The sequence below is a fragment of the Rattus rattus genome, chromosome 10 (assembly GCF_011064425.1).
Source record: "Rattus rattus isolate New Zealand chromosome 10, Rrattus_CSIRO_v1, whole genome shotgun sequence".
NCBI lineage: Eukaryota > Metazoa > Chordata > Mammalia > Rodentia > Muridae > Rattus > Rattus rattus.
This window is the reverse complement of record NC_046163.1, coordinates 36,231,875-36,257,100: the sequence shown is the minus strand read 5'-3', so window position 1 is coordinate 36,257,100 and position 25,226 is coordinate 36,231,875. Positions and strand designations below refer to the sequence as shown.

Below are 25,226 nucleotides of genomic sequence, written 5' to 3'. Positions count from 1 at the left end.
ACAATGTTTAGAGCACATTTATTTATAGTTAACCTATGTGCATACTTTGGTATAGTAGCGGTTAGAGTTCTTTTCTTTTTTGAGATTATAATATAGTTGTATTATTTCTCCTTCCTTTTCCTCCCTCCTATTTACTCCTTCTTATTCTTTCATATTTATGGCCTCTTTTTCCACTAATAGCTGATGTTATATATATAAATTATATAATTACGTAATATTATGTATAAATTATAAACATAAACATAGACTGCTCACTCTGTATACTTTTTAAAAGAATTCTTTTGTTATCATAAATTACAACTTCGTGTGTGTATGGGGGTGGTATTTATGGGCATGTGCCCACGCTGGTGGTGGGCCGGTGTGTCAATGTTTTACCTTTAATACCGTGTGCTGTGCTCCAGCTCAGGCACTAAATGGCTACAGGATAAAAGGGTAAAAGAAGCTGCCTCACCCCTCCCTTCTAATTTAATATGCTGACTTAGTTTGGAAAACCTCCTTTCTCACACTTCTTAATGTATGCCTTAAGCATTTAGAAACAAACGTAAAGTATAAATAGACGCTTAGCTTAAACAGTCATCGAGCGAGTGAGCAAAGCTTCCTGGGAAGTGGTTGGTGTAGTTGTTCTGACGTGATACTCTGCACATGGAGTAGGTTCACCTAACATCTCCAATCTCCAGCGCTTTCCCCCTTTGCTTCTTGGGTGGTGTGTGAAATTGCTAACCCTGTTATTATGGTTAGCTTCAAGCAATGGGAGTCTGCCCAGAACTCGTTTTCTCACACTTTCAGGGTGTGCTCATGTCCATGTGAACTACTACCATTGTTTGAAATTCTTGCTACTCTCAGATTTAGAGTTAAGTACAGCTTATATTTTTACCAAGGATAAGTGACATTTTAGTCCTGAACTGAGAATATATTTTATATTTTTGAATAAGCTGATGACATTTATAGATACTAAATATTCTTAGAAAATCTGAAACAATAGGAAGCTATTATTCAACTGGTAGCATCTGCATAAGTCTTCCAAAATCTGAGAAACTCTAAAGTTTGAACCAGTTAGAGCTGAGCAGGTTCAGCTGACTTAGAAGGCAGCGGTCAACATTGGAGGTCAGCACCCGCAGGGGATCATCCTTAAAGCCAGTGGTTTAGTATTGCATGGGTATACCACATACTGAAGACTTAGTGTTCTTATTAAGTATGTAAATTCATCTCCTTTGGCCTTACTAAATAATTTACCCAGAAAACATACTTGGTTAGACCTAAAGTTGAGGCTCCATATCCCCTGTTTTTATACTGTACTGTTTTATTTGACCTTTAAGCAAGGAGAGCAGTGTGAATTATTCATGGATTCAGGTAAATTACATTTTTTCTTTTGATATTATCTGTTAGAGACTGTGACCAAGAATTCTGAATTAGGTGGAGTGAGGAAGGCTGAAATCAAAAGGCTGGAGTGTGAACATTCGTGGTTTGAAGGAAAAATGTCTAAAGAAGGGTCCTGAAGAAAAGAGATTGCAGAACGTTGATGGGAAAGGGCTGCATGTCAGTTTTGTCTTAAAGACAGGACTGGTTTCCTGGAGTCATTTTCTTACAGACACTGCTAATGATTCCCAGTACCTGTCTGTCCCTGCTAGTCTACATTTCTCTGCCGCACGGTTGAGACTTGTATAGTCCTGCTGCTTTGGCTCTGCCCAGAGCTCGTCAGAGTTTGTTCATATGTGGCAGGCCGATGTTCCGTGTCATCTCTTTTCTTCATAACGCCTTTTACATTCGTGTGTTTATAGTCTACTTTTTCCTCTTGGTTTTGATTTCCTCTTACTCCTCAGCTTGTCTTCCTTTATTCTGTAGAAACCATCTGATCCTTGAAACTGAATCACAATACAGTAGTTTCTGGAACTTTGATTTTCTTGCTCCTTTTATTCCTAGCCATACTTTAAGTTTGATCAGAATAGGAGCAAACTTTTAAGTTCCCCCTCACCTGTCCTTTTTTCTCCCTCTTCAGGCTGTCCATCTCAACATTGTAAACTTGGTCAAGTTGTTAGCCCTCTTTAAAGTGGTATTGGTAACCATTTGGTGTATTCTTGTCTGGGGAAGCCAGTTTTTCCCTCTTGTTCCTTTGTTGCCTTTAGCAGTTGTTTGTGTAGAGCCGAGGCCTCCTGTGTTCCCCTCTCCCCTTCACTCGCACATGTCTCTTGTGTCCTGGTTTGTATCGGTGGGACATGGAGTGTAGCTTCTGACATATCCTAGGAGACACACTCTCACGGCAAACTCCCTGATCCGCTGGTTCTTTCTGTCCTTTCTTGCACAAGTTCCTTGAGCCTTAGCTTGGAGTTGTGTTGTAGATGTATCCAATGGGACTGGGTTCCACAGCTGCATTTTGATTGGTATTCTGTAATGGTCTCCATCTGTTGCAAAGTTTCCTTGATGCAAGGTGAGGACTAAACCTCTGTGTAGGTTTAAGGACAAATTGGTTATCCAATACCAAATGGTCAGCCCTGGAGACATATATGCAAGTTATATTAAATAGGCTAAACAGGTTGTATTTATGTATAGACATACATGCATCTATGTAATAAAAATTATGAAGAAAGAGGCTGTCAATTTGGACTAGAGTAAGGAGGGGTGTGGAGGGTTTATGGAGGAGAGGAAAGGGAAGTGTATATTTATTTATACTAGCAATAAAAAAATTTAAAAAAAGGACTACCTTGGAGGTTCATTGGGTGTACTAAGGATAAGATACTTAGTGCATGGCCTCCTAGTAGAAAAGTACCTCATAAATGTTAGCCTCATTCTTGTATATTATATTGTTGTGTCCAATGTATAAGATGTATGACCAGGCTTTGTATGAAAATAGTTGCTTAGCCTTCCTTATACAAGCAGAATGTTGTTATGAAAAGGCTGGTATTAGGAGTTGTGAACTTCTAGAACTCTTTGGCAAAGCAGCAAAAACATTAGTAATCTTAAACATGGTTAAAATAGTTATTTCTACTCTGAAGTTTTCTCCCAGTTAGTGTAAACTTAAACAAGAAATAGTTTTTCAAGTTTTCTTACTATCTGAACTATTGTGTGGTACACTAATCTTTTGAAGATGTATTTGTCGTCCCCCACCCCCTGCTCCAGCTGAAAACCAAACTCAAGGCTGTGTGCTTGGAAGGCAAGAGCTCTACCACTGAGCTCTTGCCAGTGATCCCCCAACCCTTGTTCTCCCTCTCTTAAAAAAGTTTTGGCTGTAGTTGTGTGTGTGCATGTTTGTGTAGTGGGGAATGGTATGTGCATGTGTGTGCAGATGACGGTGGCAATGATGATGGTGGCTGCTGGAAGTAGAGGTGTGAGGCTGTTCACGCAGGGTGCTGGGCACCAGTCCTCTGCAAGAGCAGCATGGGCTCCTAACCGCTGAGCTAGGTTTCTAAGTTGGTGGCTCTTTTCTCTGAGCACTTTGAAGCCCTTACTTCTTATTAGTGGTGATGTGAAATCTTCAGGATTTTGTTGTTGTCCCTACATAAGTAATTTGCCTTTCAATTCATTTGCATTTAAAAGAATTACTTGCTGGTTTAAAGCAGGACATGAAGAATATGGTTCTTTTTGTTTGTCTTGCTTAAGGGTGGTCCCATCTTCGGAGTTCTGGAAATTCTTTAGCCTTTGTCTTCAGCGCTTGCCTTCTTCCATCATCTCCTTGGACCTGCTCTCAGGGTGCTTAGGGTTTACTCTGTCTGTCACTTCTTACATGGTGTCCCCATCTGGGCAGGGCTTTGACTGTTACTTTTCTGTGTGTTTACTTCATGAGTTCTCTCTTGGGTAGAGTTTGGTATGATGCTTCTTATTAATTTTGTTTTAAACTCTTATTTCTCTTTGCCTTCCCTCTTTGAAGGCTAGCGAGTTCAGTCCTTTGTTTGACTGTTCTATATTATGTGTTCCTTGCTCAGATTTTGTTTTCACTGTCTGTCTGTATTGTAGAATTACAACTGTTGTGAACTTTATTTTAAGGCAGGGTCTTACTGTGTAGTCTTGCTGGCCTAGGGCTCTTTATGTAGACCAGGGGGACCTCAAAGTCACAGATCTGTCTGGCCATGTGAGCATATTTAATGTGGATTTCTCATGTTGAGGACCTTGGGCCATGATGGTAGTGTAAACTCAGATTCTGTGTCTGAGATAGCGTACCTGGAATAAGGAGGGGGAGGGGGTGTCTTCTGACCACAACATTAGCCCAGGCCAGCACAGATGAGTTTGCACACCTTCCTCTGCCAAGACACATTTTCCTCCAGAGCATCTTGCCACCGATGGGCCAGGCTTTGACCTCTCTGGCTCTATTTCAGATGGAGATGGGTGGGGATAGGGCTAGAAGGAGAGTGTATGCCCCAGTTCTATTTTTATTTTTTAGTGGCCTAGTCTTTTCTCTTCAACTGGGAGTTAGAATTCAGACTCTTATTCTAAGTTTCTCATGAAGCACAGTATGTTTTTAGATTATTTTGTCAACTGTGTTGCTAGAAATGCTCATCACCCATGGTAATTAAATGACTAAATCTTAGCGTCATCTCGTGGGCTTGTGTAAAATTTGAATACCATTTCCGGCACCTTGACTGCTTGTCTGGCTTGTGTATAATCCTGCCCTGTGTGTGGTTGCTTTATTCAGGCGCTCCCTCATTCTTCCAGCAGGAATGTATTAGGTAGATAATTAGGGGGAATACATATATATGAATATATATGATAATTAGGGGGAATACATATATTACATGCACATGAATGCAAAGATGAAGGATGGTGCTCTTTCATTTTCTTTTTTAAAATGCCATTCTTTAACGTCAAGAAACTAAAAGATGATTAAGGAAAGATAAAATAAGCAGTGTGAAAATGCCACTTTGTGCGAGATGTTAGGCAGGGAACCTTTTATAACCCAGATCTCTATCAGAACCTATTCTTGTGAAATTTGTATCACAGTAAATTGAACTTAGTGACCTATAAAGAGTAAACACGATCACATAGGCTGTCCCAGAAATGGCGGCAGGAGACGGCTGCCCTTCTTACGGAGCTCTGTCCTAAGCAGCTCAGTGTCAGTTACACTCAGCATTTTCATGACAAACTATAAAGACAACCTGTTAGAACCGCACTGCACAGGCTGCTCACACCTCTGGGGTGTCCCTGAGTGGCAGAAAGCATAGCTTTAATTGTTATTTAAAATAAATGTTGAAGGAAAACAAGCTGTCCTTCATGATTTAAATACGGAAGAGCGCTGTCCTAAGGGTTGCTTTCTCTTGCTGAACTGACGTCTCACTGTTGCTGCGTTTCCTTTTGTTATTAGTCTGTGTATATGCCACGGCATGAATGGAGGCTAGAGAACAATTCTGAGAGATTGGTTTCTCTCTTATCTAATGTGGGTTCCAGGTTTGAACTTCTATATCCAGGCTTGTGTGACTGCTGCCTTTCCATGCTGAGCTATCTCACCTGTGCAGTTTTTATATTTCTTACTTGTTATGATCCATTTGAATATTTAAAATGTAAGGTTTCTTTTTCCTGAAGCAAACACAATATTTTTAAATTATGGGATATCATTTCACATCAATTCCAGTAAAAGCTGAAAGCAGTTTGCTTGACACCAGATGACCTAACAGTATTTGAGTCAAACTGGAATCATGGGACTTTGATGAAGATAATGCAGATGCTTCTGCTGTAAACAGTCACCATGATGGCAGATCATTCTATGAAAAAGCCACCCATATTTTGATCCGATTCATAGATACTCAACATTTCATTGGTTACTGAATAGTATACATTTATTATTATATACATGAGCAGGATGAGGCTGACAGTTAATGGGTGTTGAAGAATAAAAACCAACAGTACAAACTGAAAGTTTTCTGATAAACTTCAAACTAGAGTAGACTGTATAACTGCAGCTAGAGGAGAGATGGGGAGGCATCGGAAACCTTGTCGTTATAGACTCAAGTCTGGAGACTTCCCTAGTCAGAGTAACGAGTCAAGAAGTAACAGCATAGTGGGATCTGCAAACCCAGCAATGATGACATCTGAGCCTGGCAGTAAGTCTCTGCAAGTCATGTTCCCTAGTGGAAGTCTTACAGTATAGTGTTCCACATAGAGAAGGGTGTATTTGTATACATAGACACAGGAGCTAAAGGAAATGAAGTTTAGTTACAAGCAAAAGCCACAGTAGGTAGCTCTGCACCGATCAATTGATAGGGAATCTTTTTGTCAACTTTTTATCCCTTATTTGCTTTTTTTTTTTCTTTTTTTTGAGCTGAGAACGAACCCAGGCCTTGTGCCAAGCCCTGGCAAGCCTCTACCACTGAGCTAAATCTAACCCCCTTATTTGCTTATTGAGGGAGAAAAAAACATCCTTTGTTTGGTATTGGAAGCACCCTGAAAAGATGGTCACTTTAGAGGCTAGCTGGTTGTGTGCAGTTTGAGGATCTAGTTTGTGAACTGAGGCAAGAGTCTTAAGAGTACACGCTTCAAGGTTTCCTGTCTAAGGACTGATACTGCTTGTTTGAAAGAAACCAGAAGGCAGCCAGAATAAATGTCTTTAGAAGTAGAAAACAGAGTAAGTTGAAATTAGTTGAACTTAATTAAGAAAATGGTTATTGTGATATTTGTAGTCACAAATGAGAACACTGCTTTATATTCCTAGGAAAATGAGATAAACTACAGTATATATTTGTCTCATTTGATTTGTATTTTTTTTTATTAGTTTGCCAGGTAATGGATTTAATATAACTTATTCTCATGAAATCTCATGAAATACTTTAATGACAAAAACTGGCAAAACCAGATATGAGGCTAAAGGATTACCATAGATTTGTTGCCAGCCTAAGTTCTGTAGTAAGTTACACACACACACACACACACACACACACACACACACACACACACACACACACACACACACACACACACACAGGGGGGAGAGGGAAGAGGGAGAGACCAAGCAAAGAAAACCTGATTCAGGTGTATTGACACTTATTCTAACTGTGTATTACCTCTATTCAGTAAATAGTAAATGTAATGTAAAGATTAAGATTAACATTAAGTTATTCTTTTTGCAATTAAATCAAAATATCTTTCTTAACACTAGGGGGCTCCCTAGATTTATGGATTCTTGTTATATGTCACACAGTAAGAAATCATTTGAAAACATTTCATTACAAAATGAGTGTTGTTGCCAGAAAATATCAGAGATCAGCTTGGGATCTATAGTAAGTTCTAGACCAGTCTGGTCTGCAGAGTAAGGTGCGGTTTCAAAACTACCCCCGTCTACCCCAGGAGTAAAATTGACAGCAGGCAAAGAATACCTGATTGAATTGTATTAATATATAATTCACTATAAACCTGGGTTTTAAAATACTTGTTTAAGATTGGGTCTTACTGAGTAGCCTGGGCTGGCCTGAAACTGGGTAGCCTAGGCTGGTCTTGGGCTTGTGACCTTTGATCTTTGCCTCCCAGGGTCAGGGTTACAGGCATGGCTCAATATACCCAGCACAAGCTGTTGTTTTCCATAGCAGGGCAAGTGTTAGCCTCATCCTAGCCGTGGTTTGTGAGGGTAACAAAGCCTGTGTGGTGAGATAGTGTGAGCTAGAAGGAAGTTTCATATTTATTTCCATACTGCCTCTGCAGATGGATCCTAGATCTGATTAATTCAAATGTATTTATTTTAAAAATTGTAGAATGGTGTTTTGTTCCTCAAAAATACTAAGGCAAATCTGAAGAAATGAAGATAATTTAACATGTGCTTGAAAGCTGCTGTCGGCAGTTATAATTTTGTTTGAAACCCCAGGAGCACGATTTGGTTCATCTGAGAGACATTATTTCTTCTGTGTTAGGATTTTCACGCTGCTCACCAGATGTACTCTGATTGCCTGCAGTGTTTACACAGTCTTGTCTTTTTCCTTTCTTTCCTTACATTCACTGAGTTGATAATGAGAAAGTCCGCATCCTCATTGCATTGTCGCAGGACAATGTACCATGCGTAAGGCATCTGTGCTCAGTTTTCTTCACCGCAGCTCTGTGAAGGACATACTCACTGTTGCCCACTTTATACATGAGAAAACAGTACAGAAAAGTTGTTATGTCATATGTAGACTTTAAGCAGTCTTGCTTCAGAGCTCATGATTTCTTTGGGAGATGGAGGGGAGTCCGCACTGGGAATCGAACCTAGATCCTTAGACTTAGATATTATACTACCAAGCTGTATCCCCAGCCTCCCTTCCCCCCTCTAGTAAGTTGTCTGGTGCCCTTGAGTTTGTGATTATCCTGCCTCAGACTGCTGCCTAGCTGGGATTTCCAACTTGCATCACTGGGTCCAGCAGTGCCTGAGCTTTGTAGAGAAAGCGTAAAATGGACTTGATAGAGTATCGTGGACAGTTCAGACGAGGTGTATGGTAAATAGTATAGAATACTCAACTTACAGTTTCTTTTATGGTAAAAATAGGTATTTAAATTTGGAAATGGACTCAAATAGCCCTGTTATTTTATGGAGAAGAAGAAATTATACTGTGTTATGTAGGAAAGCTAACAGTAAGATCTCAAGGGGACTTTCTGATATCAGTAAGGTAGAAAGAAGTAGCGGTCTGAATGGAGAGGATGCCTGGCTAGCTAGCATTTTAGATGAGCCATAGTTCTCTGTCCTCACCTGCCTGCTGCTGTCCCAGAGGCTGTTCTCTATGCTCTAGGGGAATAGTGAAGGCATTTTTGTCAGATTGTGAGTATGGTATTTTCTCTTAATTCGTGTTTTCAGTGGGGTGATGGATTGAGGGTATTCAATAAACCTTATTCTGCTACACAAATGAACATGTCTTGATATGTCCTATAATATTTTTAAGTGTTAGCGGTATCTTGGTGGAGAAATGATGGCAAGTCTCTTCTATATTGTTAATTTAGAGGTTGCATCTAAATCTTGAAAACTGAACTGAGGGATGTATTACTTTGTCACATTTTAAATGCTTGTTATTTAGTTTAAACTAAAAACACTAAGCAGTCTGATTCTTTCCCTCATGGCATCACTTAGTGAGTGAAGTAATAATTTTATTTCACGTATGCTGACTATAATAGTGAATACTGACACCATTGTACTTCTGATCCTTGGAACACACTGGTGTCCCTAGTGTGTCATTGGCATGGTTGTTTTCTTGAATTTAGAGAAAGACACACATCTTAATTTCTTCCTCTTTTTCCCCCCCCAACAGGAATGATGTATTTGTGGCCTTGGACATGAAGTAATCAGACCTCTGTTGCTGTTAACATAGGCTCAGGGGCTGATGAGGAAAGCATGGACCTAATGAACGGGCAGGCAAGCAGTGTTAATATCGGGGCTACAGTTTCTGAGGTGAGAGGTAGCCTTGTTACAATGTTTCTTACCCTGTTTTCTAAACTTCTAAACGTTACATTTGGTGACATTTAAAAATCACTGTGAGTGAAGGCCTGGGTCACTTCTACAGCTTGTCTTCAGGTACTCTTTCTTAGTCATCAGACAGAGTAATAGATTTTATTGTTATGTCTTTGTACCTTGGTCATATCTGTCCCCTTCCCTCTTCTCCCACTTGGTAGTTTCCTTCCCCTTACAAAGAGTGTTCTTTAGCTTTTAAAACACACACACACAAACACACAAACACACAAACACACACACACACTTTCTCTCTCCCTCCCTCCCTAGGTTCTCTATATATGAGAAAGACATGTAGTGGGTTATCTTTCTCCCTCCCATTACCTTCTCTTATTTTCTTCACCCACCCCATCCCCTCCCTCTTGTTGAGACAGGGTTTCTTTCTGTAGCCCTGGCTGTCCTGGAACTTGGTCTAAAGACACTAGTCTTAAATTTGAGATCCACCTGCCTCTGCCTCCCGAGTGCTGGGACTAAAGGTGTGTATCACTACTGCCCAACTTTCCCTTCTATAGATATCTTACTCTCACTTAATAGTCTCCATTCAACTTTCAGGTGCATGTGCATACATGTGTATTTATATTTAAATATAGATTTTTCATAATCCAAGAAGAGCATACAGTATTTGTTTTTCTGAGGACTGTTATTTGTCTGTGTGTGTAGTGTATGCAAATGAATGTACAAGCTCACATGCGTGTGTGTGTGTGTGTGTGTGTGTGTGTGTGTGTGTGTGTGTGTGTGTGTGTGTGTGTAGGCTGGAGCAGGACATTGGATGTCTTTTCTACCATCTTTTGCTTTACTACCTTGAGACAATGCTGGTCACTGGGCTGCTGAACTCAGGGCCTCTTAGAGAGCAAGCTCTCTTACCCACAGTGCCATTTCTAAGGGTTTGTCTTTGTTTATTAATTTGTTTTGAAACAGTTTCACTGTATAATCTTGGCTGGCCTAGAAGTCATTTTGTAGAACGGGCTGACCTCGAACTCACAGCACTCTGCTTGTTTCAACCTCCCAAGTGTTAAGACAAAAAGGACATGAGCTATCATGCCTGCTGTTTTAGTTGGGGTTCTCTAGAGTTACAGAATGTCTCTATTAAGGGAAATTTTTGGAATGACTTACAGTCTGCAGACCAGCTAACCCAACAATGGACAGCTCTGAATTGGAAAGCTAAGAATCTATTTGCTCAGTCCCAGGAGGCTGGTCTTTGAGCTGGTCTTCTATATAAGCTGGAATCCTGAAGAAGTAGGTTCTAACAGATGTGCTGACAAGTAAGTGCAAGCAGGGAAGAAGGACAACCCTTCCTTCCTTCTTGTGTAGGCCTGAGCAGAAGGTATGGCCCAGATTAAAGTTGTGTACCACCACACCTGGACCTAAGCTTGTCTTTACTCGGAACTTGCTCTGTCCCAGGCTGGCCTCAAACTCAGAGAACTGCTTACCCCTGTCTCCTGGGATTAAAGACCTGGGCCTAAGCTTTTGTGGCCACTATGTCTCAAGATCTAAATGAGAAGTGTGTGTCATTCCATGTTAAGATCCAGGTCAAAAGCCTGTGTCTTCCAGCCGCAGGATCTGGATCACAGTGTGCCTCGTTTCTGGATTGTAGTTCAGTCCAGATATAGTCAGGTTGACAGCCAGGAGCAGCCGACACACCTGCTAATTAACTTTAGATGCTTTTACAGCCAGTCTTTGATCCAGGACTAGCCTCAGGCTCCTCCTTGGTACCTTGTTAACCTGTTGTGTGTGCACTGGGGCGCTTGTGTGTAGGCCAAGAGGCAGTGGTAGCTGTTAGTTAGCCTTTGTCTTCTCTGCTTGTTTATGTTTTCAAACAGAGCCTGTCCTAGTTTGCTTTCCTTTGCTATGATAAACAACTTGGAATGAAAAGAGTTCCATTTGGTATACAGTCCATCACTGAGAGAAGAGAAGATAGAAGCTTGAAGCAGAAACTATGGAAGAATGCTGCCAAATGCTGCTTACTGGCTTGCTCCCCTTGGCTTTGCACAGTTTGCTTTTTTAGACAGGCCAAGCCCACCTGTCTAGAGATGGTACCAATCTCAGGGTGCTAGGCCCTCCCCCATAAATCATCAGTCAAGACAGTGCTTTACTGCCATGTCCACATCCAGTATGGATGACAGTCCACGTCCCGTATGGCACTTCCTTAATTGAGGTTCCCATTTACAGATGATTCTCACTTTTGTCAAATCAGATAGTAGAAGCTGACCAGTAGGGTCTTTCCCTGAATCCTGAGCTCACTGGCTCAGTCAGACCAGCTGGCCAGGACCCCAGGGACGGGATGACCTAAGCTCAGGTCCTCATGCCAGCCCTCTATATTTTCTTTCTACTAGACTTAATTCCCATTAGTACTGTTTAAAATTTAACATTCTGTTCAGAGAATATCCCTTCTATAGATGTTCTGTAGCCAGCTGGTGTTTCCCCCTTCTGTTACAACTTGCCTGTGTCAATTTTTACACATGGGTTTTTTCTTTCTTCCAGTGTTTCCTTTCTTTAACATAGAAATGAAATTTTGTCTTTCAAGATACATTTCAAATACTGTATTTTAACAAATCCTTTTCCTATAAGCAGATGGGAGTTATTTTTGAAATTGTAACTTAAAAAACAACTTACATTTTCTTATATAAATTTGTTCATAGTTTTTCTTCCATGAGACAGATTGTTTGTGTTTAATTGTTATATTATAGCCATATTTCTTAAATATCGCATGTGTCTTTGGTTAGTGTATTTGTAACTGTGTATCCAGAGACACCTGCTATAATTCACTGGAAGCAGTGTACAAATATCAGATAAAACAGATCCTTTTACTTGCATTAAAAAATTGTTTCTTCTAAAAGTAAGTGAATTATGTTAGGCTTCAGGCTAATATACTTTCTGTGTGACAGGCGAGGTCATCAAGGTCTATGTTTTAAATAGTTCTAGTGTGGCAAAACAGTATAATTAAAAACACGTACTCTCTGCTTCATTCTGAGTTTTAGATTTTTAGCATATCCATGCAGATTTCCTCAGAAGTGCTAAGTTTTGGGATACTTAACCTGAACCAATTGACCTCTTTCTTAATACTGTCTGTGGCTTTTAGGCCACTGATTTGTCAGACAAGTTTATTATTTTTAACTTGAGCTTCATTCAGGTTGTCAGGACGTAGACAGAATGCAGTTGTATTCTTTGCTGGAGCATCCTGTCCCCTGTCCATTTCCAGTGAGTGCTCGTTCCTTTCCGGAGCCTGCTGGTCTGGGCCTACTCTGTACCTTCCAGAGCTCTTCTCTAGTTAGCCTCCTCTAGAACGCCCACTTAGTTCTGGTGACGGTGCTCATTAGTTTTCCAGGCCAAAGTTCCAAAGTCTTTACATTCCGTCACCAGAACAGTTACAAAGTCCTAAAAACCACACAGTCAGATTAATCACAGCATCAAACCCACTTTGGTACTGTTTTCTACCTTAGCTTCATTTCCTGTTGCTGTGGTAAAACATCTGCACAAAAGCCATTTTAAGGAGAAAGGACTTATTTGGCTCACAATTGTAGATTACAGTCTGTCACCGTGGGGGAAATCCAGGCTGTAGAACCTTGAAGCAGCCAGTCTTGTTAGATCCTGAGTCAGGAGCACAGAGCAGTGAATTCTCTGCCCTGCTGAGCTCAGCGCACTTTCTCCATTCCTGCACAGTCTGGGACTTTCTGCTCCACTGGCCTTTTCAGGCCTCTCACTTCCCAGGCTCCAGCCCTTCTCAGGGTGCCAAGCCAAGTGCTCTCTGGGACCCTTGGGTTCTGGGGCTTCTGCTGCGAATGAGGCTGTAACTTTACTAATGCTACTCCTGGATTCTCTGCAGAAACACCATCCTACCATGTGGTGCAAAGCTTCAGCTACTCCATAATCTCTTTATTCCTTCCACTCCCGTGCCATGTAGGGCACTCTTACACGATGTTCAGCTTCCAGCGTGAGATTCAGCCTTACCCCACTGTGGGTGGCCTCAAGGAAACACTTCCCAGAAAACTTTTCCTCAGTGATGCTGGACTCCTAGGAATCCCAGATTGTTCTTCAGACAGGTTTATCCTGTAGGTCCTTAATCCAGAATATTACGTGAACAGCCCCGCTAGTCTATGCTTTGTTGAAACTTTACACCCTAGACTGCCATTATCTACGTTTTCTTTCAGCATCCTTACTGTCTAAGCTGCCATAGAACAGCCCTGTAAGTTCTGAGCATCCAGTGGCTTTTCTAGCGCAAAGATCCAGAATCCTTCCCCATATCAACATGGTCAGGTCTGTCACAGCAACAGCCCTACTCTAATGATACTGGTTTTGTTGTAGTTACTTGTTGTTGGGGTGATAGATAAATAATGTGACCAAAAGCAGCTCGTGGAGGAAAGGGTTTGTTTTATTTTACAGACTGAGTGAAGTTGGGCAGGAACTCAAGGAAGAAAACTAGAGGCAGGAACTAAAGTGATTCCTTAGAGGGAAGCTGCTTACTGGCTTGTTCCCAGCACCCTACCAGGTTTCCTACACAGCCCAGATCCATCTGCCCAGGGGTGGTGCCTCCCTCAGTGGTGGGCCCCATATGAATCATCAGTCAAGAATGCTTCACAGACATGCCCACAGGCCAGTCTGATGGAGACAGTTCTTCACTTAAGCTCCCTGTATGAAGTTGATAACCAGGACCAACCATTAACAACAAGTACACTGGCTTATGCCATTATTTAATAAATGGCATCCCTATTTTCTTCTGATATATGTAACCAGAGTATTTTGTTTCTCCTCATTTTAAAAGTTGCACGTTTAAATGCCTTGCATGATGGCATTTTGCTCAAAGCAGCTTCATGAATAAGGATGGTGCCATGACCATGTTGTAGCCATTGTAGATGTGTGAGTAGATGGTGATACTGATAATTGACAAGATTGTTTAACAGCACTTTGACAGTATCTGAATTGCTAAGTGACGTATAACTTCATTGTACACTGTTTTCTTTACTTCTTGTTAGAACTGCATAAAATCAGAATGTTTGAAGAGATATGCAAAAGAGTGACTTAACGTAGGAACCCAGAAAACACAAACTCAATGTTAGTTTTCCAAATTTCTGGCTTTATATAGCATTTCTCCAACCAAGCAGCATGTGTGTGCATGTGAACACACGTGTGTGTGTGTGTGTGTGTGTGTGTGTGTGTGTGTGTGTGTGTGTGTGTGCGCGTGTGCGCGCATGTACACGTGCGTATGTGTATGCATGCATGTTCATGTGGTGTGCCCATGTGCATGTGGACACCACAGGTATCTTTACTCTCAGCTTATTTTTGAGCGATCCTACCACTGGATCTGGAGTTTTGTAGCTATTTAGATTGGCCAGAAAACTCCATGGATCCTCTTACCCTGTGCCCTGCCTAGCCCTAGGGTTGTGAGTGTACACCCCACCTAGACGTTACATGGATGTTGAGATTCCAAGTTAGATCTGCATGTTTCTCTAGTGGACATTTTGCCAGTCAACTAGCCTTTCAGCCCGAGTTCCTCAGTTTTTAAAGGCCTGTCTACTTTCTGTGTCATGGGCTGTGAGACAATGTTTAAAGGCTGTGTTTTCTTCCATCTTGTCAGAGAAGTAGCAGCTCTGAGTCATTAAGTGAGAAGGGCTCTGAATTGAAGAAAAGCTTTGATGCTGTGGTATTTGACGTTCTTAAGGTTACACCAGAAGAATACGCGGTAAGCTTTCTCTCGATTTCTAGTTTTTGCATGTAATTTACATCCATCATCATCATCATAATTATTGAATTGGAATTTGTGGCCTCACAGATCTCCTCAGAGGAGGAGATGGATTTTTTAAAGCTGGATCTAGGAATTGTTGGGGAATAGCACAGGAATGGCACGTGAGGGGTAAGGACAGCTTGCTTTCTGAAGGGTAACTGCTTGTTACTCCGTGACATAGAACAAAGAGGTAAGAACTTGATCACTACTGTGCTGACTCCCAAGCACCTATTATCACAGCCACAGTAGTATTTTGGTTTTTTGTTTGTTTGTTTGTTTGTTTTGTTTTTTACTGATTTGAAATTTAAAAATTGAGAACTGTGATTTCTCAACCATTGGAATATGAGTACTATAAAATTATCTAGAAAATCTTTTTAACTGACATAAGTGTTCATTTATTTAGGTTTTTTGATCTCTTTTTATTAGCTGGTCTTGAACGACTCCTACATTCCAAGAGTGTGTTTTTCCTTTCCCTTGTTTGGAGTATGTGTTTCCTTTCCCTGGTTTCTTCTAGTAGCAGTTTTTTATTCCATGCATTACTTAATTTGTGTGAGAAGGGTTCATACACTACGGTGCGTATGTACTGGCCTGAGGCCACCTTAGAGCTGGCTCTTTGCCTCTGCCATGGGAAGCAGAGATTAAACTCAGGCTGCCAGTCTTCTGCTGAGAGAGCTGCTGAGCCATCTCATGGATGACAGTGCCAAAGTATGTCCCCTTCCCTGCCTTCCCTAGGAAGGAGATAACTAGGAGTTAAATCTAATGGCAAAAAGACTAAATTGTCTATTTTTTTAAGTCCTTAAAGGTTACGTATTCAGTAATTTAGTGTAGAGCAGAAAGTTTATCTTATTTTGAATAAATTCTGTTTATTTGTATTTATTTGTATATTGCCATTTAACCAAACCAAACCAAACCTTTTTGTCTTTCAGGGTCAGATAACACTAATGGATGTTCCAGTGTTTAAAGCTATTCAGCCAGATGTAAGTAGTTTTAAGAATATTCCTTTGAAAACAATAAACCATAGTATCCTTTTTGTATTAATTATTGAATGTCTAAAGCTTGTAATGTCAGTTACCTATTGAGTCCTTAGAGACTCAGCTGCCAATCATCAAAGTGCATTCTTCAGTTGTAAATGGGACGTTTGAATCTCTTGGTTACTGAAGAAAGTAATAGTTTTACAGAAGTGTTTGGTGGTGGTGAGACTTTAATGGGAAGGTGAAAATTAGATATAACTTAGTAATCTTTCCATCTACCTTAATTTTGCAATATGACTTATTTTAGCATATTTAACTTTTAAAAATTATTGTGTGTTCATGTGTTGTAAGTGGTGTGATGTATGTGTAGAGGTCAGAGAACAACTTTTATGAGGTCAGTTCTCTCCGCCTTCATGTGCCATTTGAACTCAGGGCCAGGCTAGGTGGTCCCTATGTTGGCACTTTAGAGGAGGACCACAAAACATATTTTTCTCCCAATAAAAAAAGAGACTTAATATTACATATCTACCTACTCATTATAAGTGGGTGTGAGTGTGTTTATAGCTTATCATTTTTAAGGCCTGTGGATAATAATAATTTTGCTTCATTGATGAGGGAATAGTGAGAGTTAATCCTTTATACACAGCTGTCCTGGTTTATTTTGTATTGCTGTAACAAAATGCCTTGATGCTGGGTACCTTATATAGAGGAGGCTTATTTAGATAACAGTTTTCAGAGGCTGAAAGTTCAGAACCAAGAGGTATTATTTGTTGGGCTTTGAGTGAAGGCCTCTGGCTGCTTCACAATGTGGCAGGAAAGTAGAAAGGGAATGGCATATGTAGCAGAGCCAAGCTTGGGTGACTTTAGGACACCCACTCCTGAGAGCCACCTCACCCCTGCGTGCTCCCCTGTGCTATAAGATTTCCCTAAGACTCGGAGAGCCTCCCCTGTCTCCCTCACTGGAGACTCAGCACAGCCCCATACTTCAGAGATACATTGAAGTCGTATCTAAACTATAATAATAGCTCAGTATTGACAGTGGGCTTAGATTCCGAAAAGACAGTTCTTGTGCTTAGTGAGTAAGAATATAAACTTGATTCTTGTCTCCCAAACAAAGCCACTTGATAATTCATTATTGGCTCTTTGGGAATAGTATGCAGTATGTGTTGTGTTATATGCAATCCGTAGTGACCCTGAATACTGTAGTAGCTAAGAAGTCCAGTACATCTGAGTGTGAACAGGCTGTGATGTCTTCCCATGTAGGCTACTTGCTGTGTTAGTATCTCAAGTTTGCGGCCCATCAAGGGAAGGGAGGGCTGGCTGCGTGACCTCTGGGCCCTGATTTCCATAAGCCCATGTTGTCCTCCTCTAACAATGCAGAGGGGCTAAAAAATAGAGTTGCTGGATTAATGGGAGACAGAGAAGAACTGTGTACTCTATAAATAATGGTAGATGGAGAATGATTGTTGTATTTAAATGATCAAAACAAAACCCCGTTTTTCTTGAGAAGCCCTTCACGCCTCCCCTCCCCCGCTACCTTACTTCAGCAGTCTTCTAAGAATCATGAACCATTTTTTCTTTTGAATGAAATAATATTTATTATTGCTCTTTCACCTGACCCATAACCCATGGAAATCTGTTGTCGTTTATTTAACCGTATATTATGTAGTAGCCACATTATACAATAAAAAGGGACAGGTGAAATCATTTGGTGATTTATTTAACTTCCAGTAGCCAAAATATTTCAGCTTGAAATCAGAATAAAATTTTTATTGAGTTATTTTATATTTTTCTTCCATGCTAAGTTTGTGGATTCCGAGTTTACCATTAGATGACTGCATTCTTTTACCTGGAGTACCGTCTTTGAGGTGCTCTGAAATGTATGACTAGGAGCTTGGACATCGTATGCTCCATTGTTATTTTGAAGACATAGACTTACATTTTAAGAGGGTCCCCCCCCCTTGGGACATCGAACAACACTTTAAACTGTCAAGCTGATTCCCACTCACCCACCCTTTTGAGACAGGGTGTTAGGTAGCCCAAGCTAGCCTGGAACTTAGCACTGTGGACTCCTGGTCGTCACTGCTCTCCGTCTACGTGCGGTGACTTTAGGTTGCACCCAGTTCTGTTGGTTTTACCTTCATAAATCCCTAGTTCTCGGCTGTCAATCTAAGATGCCATCTTCTCTCCACTAAGTCACGGCAGTGCTCTCACTTGATCTGTGTGTGTACTCCCCACTTTTCTGGTCACTGTGCCCAAAACCCAACAGAACCTACTTCCTGGAGGAAAGATTTGGGCTTGTGGTTTGAGAGAGAGTCTAGCCTGGTGGGAAAGCATGGTGGAATAGAGCGGTTAATACTCTGTGGGCCATAGAGCAGAGGAAGGGGTATGCTGGCACTCAGCTGGTCTCCCCTTCAGCCCATGGCACGGCGCTCCCCACATTCAGAGTGGGTCTTCCTTTTAGTTAATTACCGTTGGAGAACCCTCACAGACACACCTGGACACATGCCTCAGTTCCCTTTGACAAGGCCTGTAAACCATTACAGGGAACTTCCGCTTTTTCTTACCCCTGAGGTCTGTTTTGTCAGGTAGCCATGGTAAGCAACATTGAGATACGCTCATGTGACCTCTGCTCAAACCACCCCAGTGGTTTCACTTGCTTTGAAGATAAGCAGGATCAGAATCTCTTCATTGTTTTGCCCTCTTCTTGCTTCTAAGCACATTTTCTACTCTTTCTGGTCTAGCAAAATGACCTCCTTTCAGTCCTTCATCCCGAGCTCGGCCTGTCATGCTTAACTCCTTCTCTCACCGTGAGATGTCTGGTGACGTTAGACTTCTTTGCTTTTCTGCAGACTCCTGACACCTTTCTGATTTATACTTGTCATCTGACAGAACTGTTTACATTGTGATGTAGTCAGTGTACCAAGTGTCTGTTGTGTGTCAGACGCTGCTTTAGTTGCTGGAGACGCAACAGTAAAACATGCACTGAAATTTGTTCCCCAGATTGCATGTTCCAGTGAAGTGAGTTAAACAGTGTTGTGGGAAAAAGAAAGAGGAGAACAGGACAGGAGGTGTAGTGGGTTTCCATGTTGGATGATGTCATCAGAAGACTCCACTGAGAAGCAGTCTTCAGGGAGGCGAGGCTGCACACTGTTAGTGTGTTTGGGGAAATGTGTTTTGGTGAGGAACCAGTGAGCAAAGGCTAGTGAATTACAACCCTGTAAACTGGGTCAAAGGGCTGTGCACAGGCGAGGACTGGAGTGAGGCTGGGTGGGTGTGCTCCCCTGGAGACGTTTGTTGATGAAGGTGGTAAGCCCTCAGGGAAGGTGTTTTTAATTATGTGTAAGTTTAATTATGTACCCTCTCTTGCACTAACAAACAGGTCCTCTCTTCATCCGCAGTTGCTTTTTTATTTCTCTTCTTCTTCTTTCTTTTTTTTTTTTTTTGGTTCTTTTTTTCGGAGCTGGGGACCGAACCCAGGGCCTTCCGCTTCCTAGGCAAGCGCTCTACCACTGAGCTAAATCCCCAACCCCCTTTCTCTTCTTCTTTAACACTTGCACAGTCAGTTGCTATATGCTTTGCTGCAGCCTTTAATCTGTGTCCAGCACACAGTTCTAAATGCATTCTTTCATTTTGTTTATCTTTATTTTAAAATGGTGTGGGGAGCAACCTCAGGGCCTCACAGTGAGGCACTTCACCCTCATGCTAACGAAGGACATTCCCTCTCTCTCCCCTCCCTGCCCCTTCTCCCAACCCTACCCCGCCCCACACACCCTGTGTCTTTAAAGGTGAAAGGGTTGGTTTTGTTTTTGTTCAGTTTCTGAGGTTTAGTGCACCATGGCAGGGAAGGCATGGTAAAATGGAGTCATTTTTGTCAGGGTTGTCCAGAAAGTAGAGAAAGGGAAATGCCAGCACCTTACAAGTTTTTTTAGAAGATTTATTTTTATTTTGTGTATGTGTGTGCCTGCATATGTGTATCTGCAGCATGTCATGCAGTGCCTGTGGAGATGAGGATAGTGTTGGAGCTCCTGCTGCTGTAGATCATGTGGGTGCTGGTATCCAGCCGAGGCCTCTGCAAGAGCAGTAATGCTCTCAGCCACTTAGCCGTCTCTTTAGCCCATCTCGGTGTTTAAGCATTTCATTTCACATACACTTAGAATGACCAGTCAGAGGAGTTGCAGCTTTTGTCAGCTTTGCTGTTCATGAACTGTGCCGCTAATGTATTCATCTTTGACTTAAAAAAAAAAGTAGCTTAACCTGGCTGGGGGCTGGGAGCTGGGCGGTGGCAGTGGTGGTGGTGGTGGCTGTGGCGGGTGACAGTGACGACAGTGATGACTTGAAACTGCCAAGTCTTTGAGTAAATCTCAGAAGTAGGTGATTTGAGAACCAGAGCTCAGGTTATATGTAGATATGGCAGTCAGGAGAGCTTCTGTCAAAGCTACAGCCGTCTTCAGAAGTGGTAACAGTAGAGGGCCTATCACAAGTCACGTGCTTATGGATCGTCACCCATACAAAACTTATCTGGTTTAGTGGCAAGAAACTTTGTTTCACTTAGTGGTGAATTGAAGCAGTAATTATTAACTATTTCCAGCTTCTTAAAACATTTGTAGCCATTTTTAGAAGTCTGTTCTTAGTGTTACCTGATTTCTAAAAGTGACATTCTTTCTGTGAGCAGAGACTTCTGTTTTGTTTTGTTCCCTTCTACTAATGTAGAATATTTTCAAGTTTCTTCCATAACACTAAATCTTCCAATACTGATTAAGGACAAAAAGTTAGCTGAGAGGCTTTATACAGTCATTAATTTTTAATACTTCTGGCACCAAGCTCTTATTAAATTTTTTCTTATATACATGGATCTGGTAGTTCTGACTTCTCTTCGGATCATGAAGAAAACTGATACACATCATAGGCTCTCTCTCCATGTGTTATCTCATGCTGAAGCTTCACCTGTACTCTAATAAAAGTTCTCCATTGGGTTGATTCCTGTTCTGTTGCTGTGGTAATATTCCATGACCAAGCAGTTTACAGAAGGAGTTTGTCTGGAGCCTCTGGTTCCAGAGGGTTAAGAGTCTGTCACAGAGAGGGGAGATGGCAGCCAGGCAAGGTGTGGCTGTTGGAATGGAAGCTGAGGGCTCCTTATCTTGAGCTGCAGGCACAAAGCCCAGAGAGCAGCCTAGCAAGTGTGAGGCTTTTACTCTCAGAGCAGGCCCCATACTACCCGAATGCCCCCAGAACAGTACCACCAACTGGGAACCAAATACTCAAGTGCCTGAGGCGGTAGGGGACATTTATTACTGAAACCACCTACCCATCCTACTACATTCACAGGATTGGGGTAGTTCTGTCTGTTGTGATTCTCTGATGTTCGGCAAAGCTTGTGTTCTTCTGAATTCATTGTTGCATTTATTGTGGAGTGGAGTTTCTCTTCAGGGTGAGTTTTGTATTATTTGGTATAGGGTAAGTTATGCCAGAAAGCTGGCTTAGAATCCAGTAGCGACTGTCTAGTATTTCCATAAGCCTTAATTAAGGGTTGAATTGTAGTTGAAATCTGCGGTATAGTCATTGCCCTGCCTCTTAGAAAGTTTCTGTTGCTGTGATAAAAGAACATTCTCAAGACCACTTAAGAAAGAAGGGGTTCTGGGGCTTAGGGTTCCAGAGAGAACCCATCACCACCGCGGTAGAAAGCCTGGGGCAAGCCAGCTGCTGTTGGAGAACCGCAGCTGAGAGCTCACATCCTGATCCACAAATGAAACAACACTCACTGGGAATAAATATCTGGAGGCCTTTGAAGCCGTAAACCTTCCCCAGTGACAGGCCACCTCCGAATTCTTACCAAGGAGCCACCAACTAAGGACCACATATTCAGATGCCCTGTGTGGACATTTCATTCCAACCACCACACAAGCTTCTCATGGATTCTTAAAAAGGACTTAAAACATTACACTCGTGACAAAAACTCTACATTTTAATTCTAAGCAATCACAGAGCAAAACTATTTAGAAAAGGCAGTTCTGTCTCTTCTATGCACTGCCCAGTCCAGCCCAGTAGCCACAGGCTCAGTAGGCCAATCTGAAGGTCCTGATGAGTTTGGGATATTGTGGATTTTTTTCTATTTTTACATTAGGTACTTTCGGAAATTGGAAAACTTCAAATGTAAAACACTTCTTGTCTAAGCCTTTCATATAAAGCATATAATTAACCTGCATAAAAATAAGGCATGATCCACTGGTAAAACTTCACTGTCACTGTGAATGTAAATTTATTTAAACCTTTTATAGTAGATTTAATAATATTTATTTTAGTATGGGACAATGCTGGATAAACCTGTTAGGCGCGTTGTCTAGGTACAAGTAACCTAGAAGTGTGCTAAAGTATAATGAATGCGGGACTGGGGAGAAGGCTCAGCGGTCAAGAGCACTGGCTGCTCTCTTGCAGGTCCTGATTTCAATTCTTAACAACCACATGGTGGCTCACAACCTTATGTGATCTGATGCCCTCTTCTGTCTGATGTTCTCTTTTGTCATGCAGACATGTATGCAAATAGAGTACTTATATATAAATTATAAATCTTTATATAGTGGAGGGCATGTATAAGTCATATACAAATTAATTATTTTTATGGTTTTTAATCGGCGGGAGATCCTAGAACTAGTCTTGTTAGATACTCAAAACTGCCTCAGTCTTGTTATTTACTAGGAATAAATATGGCTCATCTGTGTGGTTAGACACTCTGCAGATTGTGGGAAATGCTAGCTAAATTAGGGAAATCTTATTAGTTAATTAAGAATCTTATTAAAATATTTCTGAAATAGTATTAAAATATTATCCTTTGAGACATTTCTTGTAGGATGTGTGAAAGGCTTTCTCTGCAAATATTTTTATGTCTGCCAAAAGACTATAATTTTAGCAACATAACAAAATTTTAAAAAATCTCCTGTTTAGTAAAAATATTCATTGAATTAAAATGTAAGCAGGTCATGGGCTTAGAGAGTGGGAGCTGTGGACCATCGTATGTTAGAATAGCAAGGAGCTCTGTTAGAAGCACGATGCAGCTGTCAGTGTGTGTCTGCTGTGCTTAACTTGAGCTTCTTAGGATGGTCAGGTTCCCAATGGGACCAGGAAAGGCGAAGAAGAAAAGTTGTTTTGGCATTTGCTTCTGTGGAAGCAGAAAATAGCTTCTGTCTTTATCCCTCATCTCAGTAGCGGGGCAGCACTAACAGACATGTTGGGAAGAGGGAGGGAAGGCCTGAGTACATTAGCAAAGAGAGCCTTAACCCTGGTTGGGGTTTTGTCTTTATTTTTATTAAAAATGCAAACGTGCTGAGTACAATTGCATCCGTATAACTGGGTACAAGTGGATGTCCTGTCTCTTTAAAGCTTCCACTCACTCTGAACACAGAGCTTCCTCACCAGCAGTTAACCTTCTCATGGACCCCCTCTGTCCTAGTCGCTTCCCAGTCCTCACCCCAGTCTTTGGGGTCCCACTGATTCTTTCCTCCCTCGAGCTCTATCTACATGCTGGTCTATATTGGCCTTTTCTCTTCTTCTGTCTATAGGTAACCCTACATCATCACCCTTAGAGCAGTCCTTTTAAGAGTGTTGGAACCTACAAGACGTAAGAGAAGCTGTGACTCCTGTGAATTGAGTCATTCTCTCATAGGGTAGGTAGCCATCAGCTGTGGGGTTTTGCCCTCCCTGTGCTTCTGAAATAAATGCAACTAAAAATTGATCTTGATAGGTAATGATTCACAGTGAGTCCATGCCTGTTCTGAAATTCATTTTGGCATCTATTATGATTGTTTTACATATTTGAAGATTCTCTTTCCTGGCTATGCTTAAGATGGCAAGTTGAGCACACTGGATGGAATGTTGTGTTTCGAGGCTGATGGGGAGGAGGGGGTGCGGGGGTACTTATACCCACACAGTCCTGTCTGTTCTTACACTAGACCCTTACAAAGTGTTGTTTGAGTCATTGACTCACTTCAGTTTTGGGGTGTTCGTGTGAGGTGCATTAGTACAGGTTTCTGTGTGACCAACGCATCGGTATAAAGATGACAGAGCAAAATGCATTTCTTGCGTGATACTATATTAATATTTGTAGGAAGATCCTAGAGTCTGAAACAAAAAGAGCGAAGAGACCATAGGGAAGTTTTAAATTTTCTGTTTTGCTCCAAGAGCTCAGATAATTGTAGTTTGTAAAGTGAACTAACAGCATCTAGATTAAAGAAAGAACAGCCGAGGGAATTGTTGCATGCAGAGTAACCAACCCTGGCTTTCCTGACTGAGCTCCCCTCAGCCACCAAGTAGCCTTTGGAATATTTCAGGTTGTTTATTCAGAATAACCCCAGCTGTGTAAGTTATAAGAGTGGTTCTGAAAGGTGTTCTTTTGGAAGGAAGAGAGAGAAGAGAAAGAATGGAAGAAAAGAAAAGAAAACATTTGCAGGTTATTATGGTGCCTGTTTATAATCCTAGCATCTGGAAAGCCGAGGCAGGAGGATTGCAGTGAGTTCAAGGCTAGCCTGGGCTATATATAGCAAGACTTCATCTCATAAATGCTGTTTTTCAAATTGATCTGCATTAAGTAAGTTAGGAAATGCTGTCGGAGCAGAGGCTCCCTGTTTGGGATCCCAGTACTGCCGGGGGGGTGGGACAACGACAGACAGACAGACAGACAGAGAGAGCACGAGTGGGCCAGTACACATGGACGGAGGCCACAGGTCAATGGTAGATACCCTCCTCTTTGCTCTGCACTTTGTGTTTTGAAGACTTTTTTTTTAATGTGTATGGGTCTTTTGTCTGTGCACCATGTACACGCAGGCCAGAAAGAGGGTGTCCCTGGAACTGGCTGTTACCCAGCATGTGGGTGCTGGAAACTGAACCAGGTCCTCTGCAAGATCAGCGAGTGCTATTTCCTGCTGAGCCATCCCTAGCCCTGCACTTTACTACTATTTTTGAATAGGTGCATCCTGCAGTGCCTCCCTGGGAACTGGGCATTGAACTTGGGTCCTCAGGATGGCATGGCATTCGTTTACACTGAGCATCTTCCCAGCCATGTATCCATTATTACAGTGTTCCTCAAAACGAGGGAACTTGTTTTCTCACAGAGAAATGAGGGGGCTGTTGAGAGGTAAGGTAAAGCAGGGCAAAATTGTCT

The 25,226-nt window shown here is 41.6% G+C and overlaps 1 protein-coding gene across 3 annotated transcripts in view; it reads left to right on the top strand.

Annotated features, from left to right (window-relative positions):
* Ralgps2 (Ral GEF with PH domain and SH3 binding motif 2) overlaps positions 1–25,226 on the top strand; it is a 126,739-nt gene that overhangs the window by 22,136 nt on the left and 79,377 nt on the right. For all 3 annotated transcript variants that reach the window (XM_032915575.1, XM_032915577.1, XM_032915576.1), the window contains exons 2-4: positions 9,186–9,325; positions 14,955–15,059; positions 16,028–16,078. In XM_032915575.1, the coding sequence (XP_032771466.1) occupies positions 9,269–9,325; positions 14,955–15,059; positions 16,028–16,078 (213 nt within the window). In that variant the 5' untranslated portion in view covers positions 9,186–9,268. The remainder of the gene's footprint in view (positions 1–9,185; positions 9,326–14,954; positions 15,060–16,027; positions 16,079–25,226) is intronic.